Source organism: Labrus mixtus, chromosome 8, assembly GCF_963584025.1.
Source record: "Labrus mixtus chromosome 8, fLabMix1.1, whole genome shotgun sequence".
Classification (NCBI taxonomy): domain Eukaryota; kingdom Metazoa; phylum Chordata; class Actinopteri; order Labriformes; family Labridae; genus Labrus; species Labrus mixtus.
In genome coordinates this window covers 19,529,868-19,541,353 of record NC_083619.1, presented here as the reverse complement: position 1 = coordinate 19,541,353, position 11,486 = coordinate 19,529,868, and the positions used below count along the sequence as shown (strand labels likewise).

The window sequence follows — 11,486 nt, the reverse complement described above, 5'->3', positions numbered from 1 at the left end:
CTGCAGTTTGTGTCTCGTAGCGTAAAGGTCAGTGGATGCACTGCTATTCTGGGTGTGCTTTGTTCAAACAAGCCGTCCAAACTGCTTTACATGAAAAAGAGTATTTGTAGCTCTGCTTTGAGAGTAGTACCGTAAGGCTATCCAGCAGCTCATATGTCAAGAATGGGTCTGATTATTTGCATTTCCTTTAGTAAATAATTAAACAAAACCACTAGATGTCATAGTCTTTTATACCCTGTTTAAACCAAGCTAGTTTCAGTCAAATACAGTAAGAGCTTCAGTGGAAACAACATGTGCACATTAAACACTTCTGTACTACAAACAACCACTAATAATGAAAATAAAAATAGAAAAGAAGACATCAGAAAGGTTAAACTTCTACTCTATATCGATATCTTTATTAACAATCATAGCCATGTTTTCAACAATGGAAGATTTATAAATATTTTTTTCTTTTGATTCATAAAAGTTGTCTTGGCACTTGTGGCATGATTCCAGTTGTGGAAAGAAAAATAAAGAAAAATCTAAATGTCCTTAAGGAACACAACGCTTTGGGAAGCCGTGGTATCCAATCACCAGCTTCAGAGAGGAAATCCGTTATGTACATGATGGCTTTGTTTTAAGAATAAACATGTTCTGTGCCATGGATGGGAGACTTATCGAGTGCATGGCAGGGTCCAGAAACCATCCAAAGCGGGCCACCTGATTGATCATCTTCCCTTCGTTTTTAAGGGACACATGAACCCCATGCAAGACGGAAAATGCAGCTATTCCATGCTCAGTTCAAGCTTCTCATTCTTCTTTTTCCACCATGTCCATCTCTTCTTGAATCAGCTGTGAGGATAGACAAAAACTTCGCCAACCCCCGAATACTTCCACACCACATAACATCCAGACAGCGGGGACTGGGCGCTGCTGTCCTACCAAATGCTTCAGATGTTCAGGCTAAGGCCATGGGGCACCAGGGTTCCCCCCTCACTGAGGCTACATCTGAAGGCTGGGACAAAGCCACGCTGGTGTACAGACCGTCCTGTGACGCGTACTTCACCGCTGAGCCTGTTCCCTCGCCAGAGCTGGACAGCACGGACGAGCTGACCTAGAAAAGCAGAGTAAATAAAAACAACACTTTGTTAGCCAAATTATGATTTTAAAATAGTCCTTCTGTGTTTTTAACACCTGCGTCTCTTTTTGGAATTTGACCCCTGTGTGTGTTTTTAACTGACATACAGTTTACATTACACCACCACATTCTGAGCACTGTACATCATCTTGCTGTAATCTTAACGTGACACATTAGTGAGCAACAGTCATCGCCACAGAGCATCTGACAGCCTGCATGTGATGTTTTTATTTTATTTACCTGCTGTAGCAAGTCATCTATACTTTCACTTTCTGCATGGCATATTCTTCAAATGAATATCCACAACCTTTGCTTTAAATGAAATCAAAGTTGGTGCAAAATGATGTTCATTTTTTGGTGTTTTGATTTTAAATTAGGACATTTTGATTAAATCCCAAATGCTTACCCCTGACACCTGTCCAGATGGAGAGCTGGTTTTTGAGCAGTCTTCAGAGTTAGATGAAGATGTGGACGTGGGAGTCATAGAGACAGAGTTGTTGTTTCCTGAAAATTCATAAATAAATCACATATTTAGGATAGGTCATAACTGAATAAAAAAAGCAATGTTTTAAGAGGGATTGTCTTTAGGTAGAGGAACAATAACGATGAGTGACTCACCAGAGGAACCCCCCTTTGTTTTATTCAAAGTTTTCGGTTTTCTCTTTCTTGTCTGGATTCCCTCTTTCTTCATGGCGAGCGGTCGAGGTACCTGTATGTTTCAGATCATTTTTTAGAAGTTGTTATTTGATCTTAAAGGTGCTGATTAATCCAGTTGAGTTTTTAATTGAAAGATATGTGGCATAAATTCTTGACTCACCCCGTGTAATTTTGTGTAGAGCCCACAGGCGTTGCACACAGGCTCCCCCTCCGCGTTTCTGCGCCACAAAGTGGTCGTGCTGGTTTGACAGTTGGCGCAGGACAGGCCGATTCTTCTGGACGTCGACTGTGAACAAATAGGGAATATTTAATTCATTATTATAATCAGTAAACACGTGGGCAATTTCAGAGAAGAGGTGTTATTAACAGAACCGAGAAGTCTTCGTCTGCCACTTTTAAAGTGAAAGCACACTCCACTAATTCAATTACAGTTCAGCCATTCACACCCAATTTCCTAACAATAATAATGGCCCCATTATGATCTCCATTTAACTGCCATTTACGCATAGCGTTTAACAGGATGTTAATTTTCATGGAGTCTATACTTGACGTCTATTTTCCTTGTAAAAACAGTGCGTAATGCGCGTAATGGCACCAGGAAGAGATTTACCCTTACTGTGACATATTGAGATTAAATGACATAGCAGACAGATTAAGTGCCTGAATGATGGCATTAATGTCTCAATCTTTGGGTAGTTTCTATCCAATTCAATATTATTTTAAATTCTGTCAAAACTGACTGATGGAAAATGTGTCCCGCATCCTTGCAAATTGTATCAGTTGTGGCAAATAAATGTGTATGACTGATGGTATCAGTTTGCATTAAAACAGCTCCAACCCTGAGCTAAAATATATATCTAATGTGTTACGTTGTATTTCATAAATACCTTTCTGCGAATTTCACAAAATCAGTCACAGATAGAGTAAGACTTAAATATTCTAATCTGGTGTGAAGCTTGATTTATCATATAAAGGTCTATTTTCTGCATCAGACACCACGAGTATCCCCGGCGATAACCTCCAGCCATTGTTGAAGATGATTAGGCAGGAAATTGAGCGGTTAAGTGCTCCCTTGGCTGCTTACCGTCCGTTTCTGTGGTTTAATTAATGGCCGGCTCAGCCCATTCATTTTGCTGTAAAGGCCGCAGGCGTTGCAGAGAAAGTGGCCCGTGCCGTCGCGCCTCCACAGCGGCGTAGAGATGGAGCCGCAGTTTACGCACTCTCTGCTCTCTCCCATATCGTCGAGAATATCTGTAACTAAAGAAGGAGGATAAAGTCAGTACATGGCACGGCTGACCTGACTTATAGTTTGAAGTTAACTTGTTTTATTTTTCAGGTGAAGTGGACGAAATCTGATCCAGTTTTGACTTCGTAAAATGATCAAGAAATTTAAAGGATATATATTTAGTGATGTTTAAATTATATGTTACAAACCTGGCACTTTTTAAATGTACTGATAATATTTAAAATGTACTTTTGTCAACATGTGATTTGCTTTAGGTTATAGGCATACACTCACAAATAGGCCTCACGTACAAACATGCTTTCTGTGATCAAATCTAGCCCAATTTTAGACACACAAAGAACATTGTTGGACTACTTTATTTAAAAAAAAAAATATTGGCTTATTATTATTATTATTATTATTATTAATTTTCAAAAATAAAATTCAACTCTGGTCTTCAGTTCTGTTTAAGAATCCCACTGGAGGTTTGCTGCCTAGCCTTCAGACACTTCAGTAGCCTTTACCAAGAAATACTGCGGCCATATTAAATTAAGTCCATTATAATTCTTACACAAAATCCAAAACATTCCATCACTTTCCCCCCTCTTCTTTGCCTTTTTCTAAGTTTCTTACCTCCGTTTGGTCCTCGGATCAGGGGCGCGCCTCTGCTCTGCAAGGTGTGCAGCATAGTGTTATCGAAATGTCCCCCGTTCCAAGGTGAGGCCAGCTGGGAGAGCTGCGGTGCGACGTAAGGAGAGTACGGACTCGGGTAAGTCCCGCTGAGGGGCCGAGAGAGGCCGTACTGATCTCTACTGCTCACGTTCAGTGTGTTGCTGTAGCCGCTGTCCCGGGGAGTTCCGTTGTTCATTGGCGGGCTCGGAGGGTAGTGGAACCGACTGGATGCGTGCGGACTCCCCGTGCTGTATGAGGGGCTCTCCGGGGTGGACTGAGACCACACCGAGTGGCTGGAGACGGCGTGGCTGGGCTGCGCTGGGCTGGCCTGCAGGTAGGAGAGGCTGGGTATCATAGGGCCCACGCGGGAGCTGGGTACATACACGGGGGAGTTTGGGTTGGAGTGCATATAACCACCAGAGGAGGAATCATATCCAGTCTGGCTCTGGGCCGCGGCGATGGCCAGTGTTTGGTACATGTCGCTTGGGTCCACCAGCAGGCTCGCCTTGTGCGCTCCACCGGAGAGGACCAGTTTGCTGCCCTGATCTAAATCCGTAAACAGCGGGATGTCCTCGGCAGCGCCCAGGCTGCTGTTGTGGTGTCCGAAGTGAACGTAGGAGTGTAGAGATCTGCCGTCCGAGCGGCGGTGCCCCAGTACGTCAAGGTCGCTCGGAGGAGTCCTCAGCTCGTCCGAGGTGTGGCCGCCCCTCCTGCTGTCACCCGTCAGGTAGGTCTGTTCAGCCGGCGAGCCTGGGCTGCTGGAAACTTCTCGCTTAACCATGGACCAGCTGTTTTCGCCCAGGTCCATCCAGGAGCACTTTCCATACACCGTAGGTGTGAATAAAAATTGTAAGGGAGTAGTCAACCCTGTAACAAAAACGAATTTTGAACCGTTAGGATAGCAGGAGGACGTTGACTTGTACGCGAGGCAAGTTTTACGCGCGTGTTCCCAGAAACATCTGGATAGAAAAACGTTCCGGGAAAACGCAGATCCATCCCTTACGGAGTGTTTACTTTGAACGAGCGGTCTACATTTTCACAGAGAAGCCCCATCAAAACTTAATGGGACTTTCAATTCCCCAACATGTCCACCGACTCTTTCTCAGATACAACTCCAATCAAACACATCTAATCCACTGTGGCTGCCATACTCCCATCAAGCGCTTTTAAGAGGCGCTGGGTCCGTCCATGACAAATCTCTGTCCTCCCACACACACAAGCAAACACACACACACACACACACACACACACACACACACACACACACACACATAGGAGATAGGAAACAAAATGCAATATGTCTTCACGGCAAAAGAGATAACCATTTGATAAGACCCAAAACAGATAAGAGCAGAGAGGAAGGCAGGAGCGATAAAACAAAACCCCGAAATGATGAGCTCGGTCCTGTTGCGCACACAGCCAGATGTTTAAAGCAGCTGGGTGAGTTACAAGAGACACAAGACAGTAACAGATGGTAAAAATATGAGACACAAGACGCTTTCTACAACATACCTGCTGGTTGTGTGCCATAGGTCGCAAGCAAAGTTCCTGATAGTGGCTCGCGCTGCTTCTCCTGGAAGTACTGGGAAACGTTGGTGCGCTCTGACGACGTTTATGAGAGGAGGCGCCTCTGGGTGCTGCGGCTGCAGGAGGCGGACCAATCATGAGGAGCGTGAGCCTCTGGAAGCACGATGGGGGTGCCAGCCTGAGGACTCCTCCAATCAATCAATAAAAGGAGCAACACCGAAAGAAGGAGAGACTTGAGCATGTCTGGGAGCTCTAATAATTTACAAATGTGATCATGTTTCAAAGAGTTTGATTGATTTGGAAAGACAAAAATGGAGCTCCACCCTCCTCTTGAATTCTGATTTTTTTTTTTTAATGTAATTCTAATCAATAAGTTATATGCGTTTTAAGTTTTACATTTTTAAAATGCAAATTGTAACATTATAGTTGTTATATTATGTTGTTGCTGCTGTTCTGCTCAATCATGTTAGTTCAAATCACACAGGCCGAATGCTTTTCTTAGGTAGCCAACTTGTCAATTCTTAATACTTTATGGGTGCTTTCATTCAATTTAGCTTTTTTTTTAACTTCTGTTTCACTCCATTCCAGAAGCAGAGAGGTTTATAGCCTATACTGCAGTTTATTTATCTGACATCTACCTTCATGATTAGGGATTAGAATCATGATTTCCTCTAATAGAATAATGAATCAACAACAATAAAATAAGGCCCCAGCTAGACCTGACTGTTACAGTAAAATCCAACTTCCTCCAATAACGCCCCGTTTATATAATCCTGTTATATTAATAATATGTGTGTGTGTGTGTGCTTGAGAAAACCTTTCGTTTTCTTTTTATTCTTTGCATATATTTTGCTGATAATAGGCCACTGCCATATTTTGACAAGATTTTGTTTGTATGATTTTACAAACACAAAAAAATCCTCCTCTTTTCTTCTCCAATTTTTTTTGATATATCTAAGGATTTCGTGGCTGATATTCAGATTTATGTTAGGTGACTGATTGATTAACCTACTGCGGATTATAAACCACAATTAACACCCACTTTAACGCGCTAAAGGAATGTGGATCATTGTCTGCAAACCTTTAAGATCTGTAATCAGTATTATTTTTTTCTCAAGGGGTAACATAAAAAAAGGTTAATTTAGCGCATCTATAGTAGTTTTTGTAACTTGTTGTCTGCTTCCATTCAGATCTGGTTTCACAGTAAAAGTCTTGATCGAGGCGTTTTGTCCTCCTCGTTGTTTATTCTCCATACTCAGCGCACTGATCAATAAATCTGCTCCTAATTAGTTTATTTAAGTGAGACGCTCTCATTGAGGATTAAATGGTTCAGCTTTGTACGAGCACAAACTCTCAGCACGTCTCTGCAGCCGTGAACAGCTCCGCTTTGAACCCGATGATTCGTTCAGCCTCAATATACAAAAGAGTGAGTGAAGTGATCAAAAGTCTCGAGGTGCCAATTAAATCATTCAATGACAGCACGTCTCCTCCTCGTGCGTGCTCACAGAGCTATAGCAAACAGTTCAGCCAATGTTTGTGTCTGTTTACATTCAGTCTGTGTGGAGATGGCTCAACACTAAAGACTGCACACAAATCTGACCACTCCAACATTTAGCCCACTACTTGTACTACCACTACTTAAAGGCTGCTACTACTACTACTACTACTACTACTACTACTACTACTACTGCAAATCAGACTGAGCTACAGGCTGCAGGAAGATCTGAATATTCTGCCATTTACAATTAATATTTGAATTAATGCTTTAAACTAATAATTATTCAACAACCATTAGCCTAATACTTCCACATATAGACCAGGACAGTATTTAAGTTAAATCTGTGCTGAAAGATTTAACCACAATTTCTAGTGTAACACTTAGCCTATACTGCAAGCAAGCATGTAGCTACACATAAGTTTATTTAAATTTAATCTCTTTTAATACAAATAAATGACTGGACGTTTGAGGCCTTATAAACTCAAATTCAACATGATTTACCGCTTTACTACTAGGTCTACTAAGTGTATCCCAATGATATTTAAATGTGTGGCTAAAGGATATTATCTTAGTCCAAAATTAGCATTTTTTCTAATGCTTCTTCTTTAAGTTCAACTGAGAGTTAGATTTCAACTACCACTTCTGTTTCTGTGGCTATAACCTCGAGCAGCCTTGTACTTTGCAACTACAGCTTCTCCTGCTCCAAATAAGCCACTATGAGGCTATTATTAAACCACTGGAGTTGCCACTGTTTTAAGTACTACTAGTTATCACTGCTTCTTTTGTCATCAGTTCAAATATTATTAACTATTTCCACAAATGGGCTCCTCGTTTTTAATTGAGCTGCTTAATTCTGCTCTCAGTTGTCATTAAACTCTGGTACTTTTAATCAAGGCTACTTAGTTGTTTTGTTGTTGGGTTGTTGATATGTAGGCTACGTCACCTATCTTTGTAAAGGGCAGGGAAAAAAATATATAGAGGAATGTTTTTTCTACACTCTACAATCTGATGGCCACAGTTATGTGCTAACACTGCTTTTGAAAATAAGCCCTGTCCTGTCCTGTGTGTGTGTGTGTGTGTGTGTGTGTGTGTGTGTGTGTGTGTGTGTGTGTGTGTGTGTGTGTGTGTGTGTGTGTGTGTGCGATGTAGAAAACAGCCTAATTCAAGTCCCTGATTCCTCTCGATGGAAGGGCAAAGTTCAGGCCCTCGTGGAGCTTCAATATCTTCTGCTTCGAATAAAAACAAAATAAATATATATTTGTGCTTTTTATCTTGTGGTTCTCGTGGGCTTCTGCTCGCCCTCACATGTAGAGGAAAGCACGGGCAAAAACTCTCTTCCTGACAGCCCTGTAGGTAATCGTTGAGGTTTTGGAGCTGTGACTTTATCAGAGGGAGTAACCAAACTATTCCGCTACTGTCTCCCATCCCACCGTCTATGTGAGCGCTTGTCAGAGAGGTGCGAGAATACACAATCCTGTTGTTTTTTCTTCTCCTTTCTTTCTTTTTCTTTTTTTTCTTTTTTTTTTCTTCGTCTACCCCCTCCTATTTGTGTCCCTCGCGGAGGGCCGCGGAGCCTCGGGCTTGATGAATGAGGTGTTTTCTCAGTGATGTCAAAGTGTGCTGCTCTGACACACGGAGCCTGAGACGAGAAGTGGCAGGACGCCGCCCTGTCTCCACATTTATCCACGTACGGTCAAACACTGCGGGCCTGCGTGGACGCCAGCCACGGAGAGGAGACACAGGCCTTCAACCCAATTGTCTTTATCATAGCCTACATTATACTGGGAAATGTTACATCTTGTAATGTAGACGAATAGACCACTGCTGTTGCTTGTAGGCCTAATATAGAAGCACTCTAAGAAACTAAAATATTAAATATAACTGCAATTACAAAGGCAATTTTATCTCCACTGAGTGTATAATGAAATAATAGCCTATATAATATAACGGCCTATAGGTTAACATGTACAAAACTAAAGAAATAGTCAAGAGTATATCCAAATAATATCGATAACAGTTGAGATTGAAGTAGGCTATAATTATTGTCTTCTTTTTTTACAACTAGAAATAATTTAGTAACAACAATAACGATAGTAACATTATTATTCTTATATTATAACTCGAAATAACACTCTACAATAATAAATAATAATAATTAAACAATAATAATAATACAATATTTGATTGCAAGTCATATTCATTTAAATGTTTTTTTTTTTTTTTGGGCTTTGGGAATTTTATTTTATTTCAACGCAGAGCATCATGGCCCCAGTAGTTTCAACCGAATACTGTTTGTTTCTTTCAGGAGTTTCACACTAATGGCCGGCCCTCTTCAGGTGTCAGAGCCTTATGTACCGACCTGATAATGATTATCTCTAACACTCCAGCTCTTGTTATAACCTGCTGCTGATGAGCCAATACTGCTGCGATATGCACCGTGTTATTCAGATAACAGGGAGCACGAGGAACGCTGAGTTCACAGATTTTTCTCTAGAAAACAAGTATCAATACGTCACAATATTACACAGAATAATGATGAGAATGATTTTGCAATTAACCTTTTCAAACCGGATTTGATGCTGAGCTAGCGTGGCTCAGGGACAAAGCTGCTAAATGTTCTGATTTGTTCTGTATGCATGGGTGTAATAGACATTTTGGACATTTGCACGCCCCATGCACAATAACGGATCTATTATCTCGATTGCCATCAATGAGAAACGATTGTAGCTGACATGTAAATCACGGAGTTAATCATTTTATCACCACTCATTTTCAGACGCTTTCTTTAATGTTCGCATGCTTCTGCACAAGGAAACTAACAGATCGTAATGGTTAGAGGACTTCATTATTATAATTGATCCATTTTAAATTGGCGCCATTTTTAAATTCAAAGTTGTGTTTGCCCCTTAGTGCCAACGCTATTTCTGTTCAATTAACATTTAAAAAAATATTATTTTTTTGCTGACTATTTGCTGCTCTATATAGGCCTATCTATATTTTTCACTTTTGTTAACACGAGTTGTATTTGATGATAGTATTGCAATTCACGCATCAGGCTGTTTCACCATTAAGATGACGCATTGCTTTTTTTTGGTCAAAAAACAAACTAACGAACTCAAACACATATTTTCAAAGATATTTGTTTTCATTTGATGATGATATAACGAAAAATGTTTGGAATTTTATTTTCATTTTATTAACCAATCAAAGCTTTTGTCTTTTCTCCTATTAATCAACGAACACACTTTGAATTATTTTCTTAAGTGGGTGATAAATGCTCTATTTTAAATATATAACGATTATTTAGTGGTTGACGATGTTTTTATTTTACTATATGATAATTGGATACTATACTGATGTTTATTGTAAGTTTCTAAAGCATTGACAACACTCAAATAAATATAACGTGCCCCCCCCCCATATTTATTTCAAAGTGCTTTTGAAATAAATATTCCACACTTTAATGTTATTAAATACAGTAGGCTATATATGAAGATTCAGAAACTATTACTAACTAAATTAAATGATATCCTTAAGACAGTCAGCTAAAAGAATCATATCTAACTGCAGATTTGATGTTTTGTTTGTGAAGTTGAAATTAAAAACGGCAGGTAATAAAGAAAAGAAAAGCTCATGAATAAAGCTGACACTCAAATGTATTTAACTTCTTTGTTGTGCATGAGTACATTCATACAGAACAGACCAGTTCAGCTCAATTTAGAATCAATGCGGCAACTGTCTGAATTTCCCCTTATATGAAATCAGCCTCAGCACCTGTGAAAGCTGCTGTGTTTATCACCTCCAGGCCTTTGCTGCTACAGCCTTTAAAACATGCACCTATTTGCTTTGATTTTATAGAAGACACTGTTAGGATTTATACCTGCACAGTTCTGTCTTCTGCTGAACGGCTGCTTGTCCAGGGCTGCTGGTGCAAAGGCTGCTGGGTTGGCAGTGTGTGTCAGTCTCTCTCTGTTTGAAGAGGTAGATGATTAAACTGTGTGACAGGTGTAAAAGCAACCTTTGTCATTTTGGACATGTACCGGCTGTACTTCCTTGGCTCGACCACAACGGAACGCCCTGCTCACCTGCCTTCCTCAGAGTGTATATGCATATATACATTTGTGTGTGTGTGTGTGTGTGTGTGTGTGTGTGTGTGTGTGTGTGAGGTTCTACTAGTAGGAAGTGGAGGCTTTAAATCCTGCACTATCATATATTTCCAGTAAGCATCTGTAGGATCTTTATGGTTTCATGCTTCATGAAGTAAGAAAACAAGAGCAGAAGAGGCCAAAACTGATGGTACACGCACTCCCAGTGGAATATATGTAGGCATATCTGTCACACAAAAAGAAAGAAAGATGGAGGCACCACCATTTATCTGTTGTTATTGGTGATTATGTGTGTCTCCGTAAACTCCACGACTTTTATCACTTTCACAATGTCACATCTGCCTGACACACGAAGGCTTCAGGGTTCATTTGACTCTCTTAACTCATGGCTCCAGTCATATATCAACTATGTTGTTGTGTTATGATTTGTCGTATCATTAATGCTGCTTGTCTTCTTCTCTTGCGTAAGATGCCTTTATATCAGCAAAACTTCAATTTAACAAATATATACAATTTGTGGTAAACATGTTTTACTTACAGATATCCTAAAAAGCTTTATTGAACAAGGTGAGTCTGGGCACATTGCTCTGTAATATGAGGGACTACGAGGATTAGTTGAGTGAAGTCTTGCTGTATGTCATTATAATATTCATTTGTACATTTATCTGGTTGGGCATGGAT

General features: G+C 40.4%; 1 protein-coding gene across 2 annotated transcripts; it reads right to left on the bottom strand.

Moving 5' to 3' along the window:
• Positions 1 to 212: 212 nt before the first annotated feature.
• Positions 213 to 5,382, bottom strand: gata6 (GATA binding protein 6). Of its 2 annotated transcripts, XM_061044954.1 has the most exons (7): positions 5,187 to 5,382; positions 3,636 to 4,541; positions 2,862 to 3,034; positions 1,938 to 2,063; positions 1,739 to 1,829; positions 1,527 to 1,624; positions 213 to 1,096 (listed from the first exon to the last, which is right to left on the bottom strand). In XM_061044954.1, the coding sequence occupies exons 2-7, from the start codon at positions 4,480 to 4,482 to the stop codon at positions 941 to 943; spliced, it is 1,491 nt and encodes a 496-aa protein (XP_060900937.1). In that variant the 5' UTR covers positions 4,483 to 4,541; positions 5,187 to 5,382; the 3' UTR covers positions 213 to 940. The 2 variants fall into 2 exon arrangements, with proteins under 2 accessions (XP_060900937.1, XP_060900938.1); XM_061044955.1 differs by lacking the exon at positions 5,187 to 5,382 and having other exon boundaries at positions 3,636 to 5,130.
• Positions 5,383 to 11,486: the final 6,104 nt, after the last annotated feature.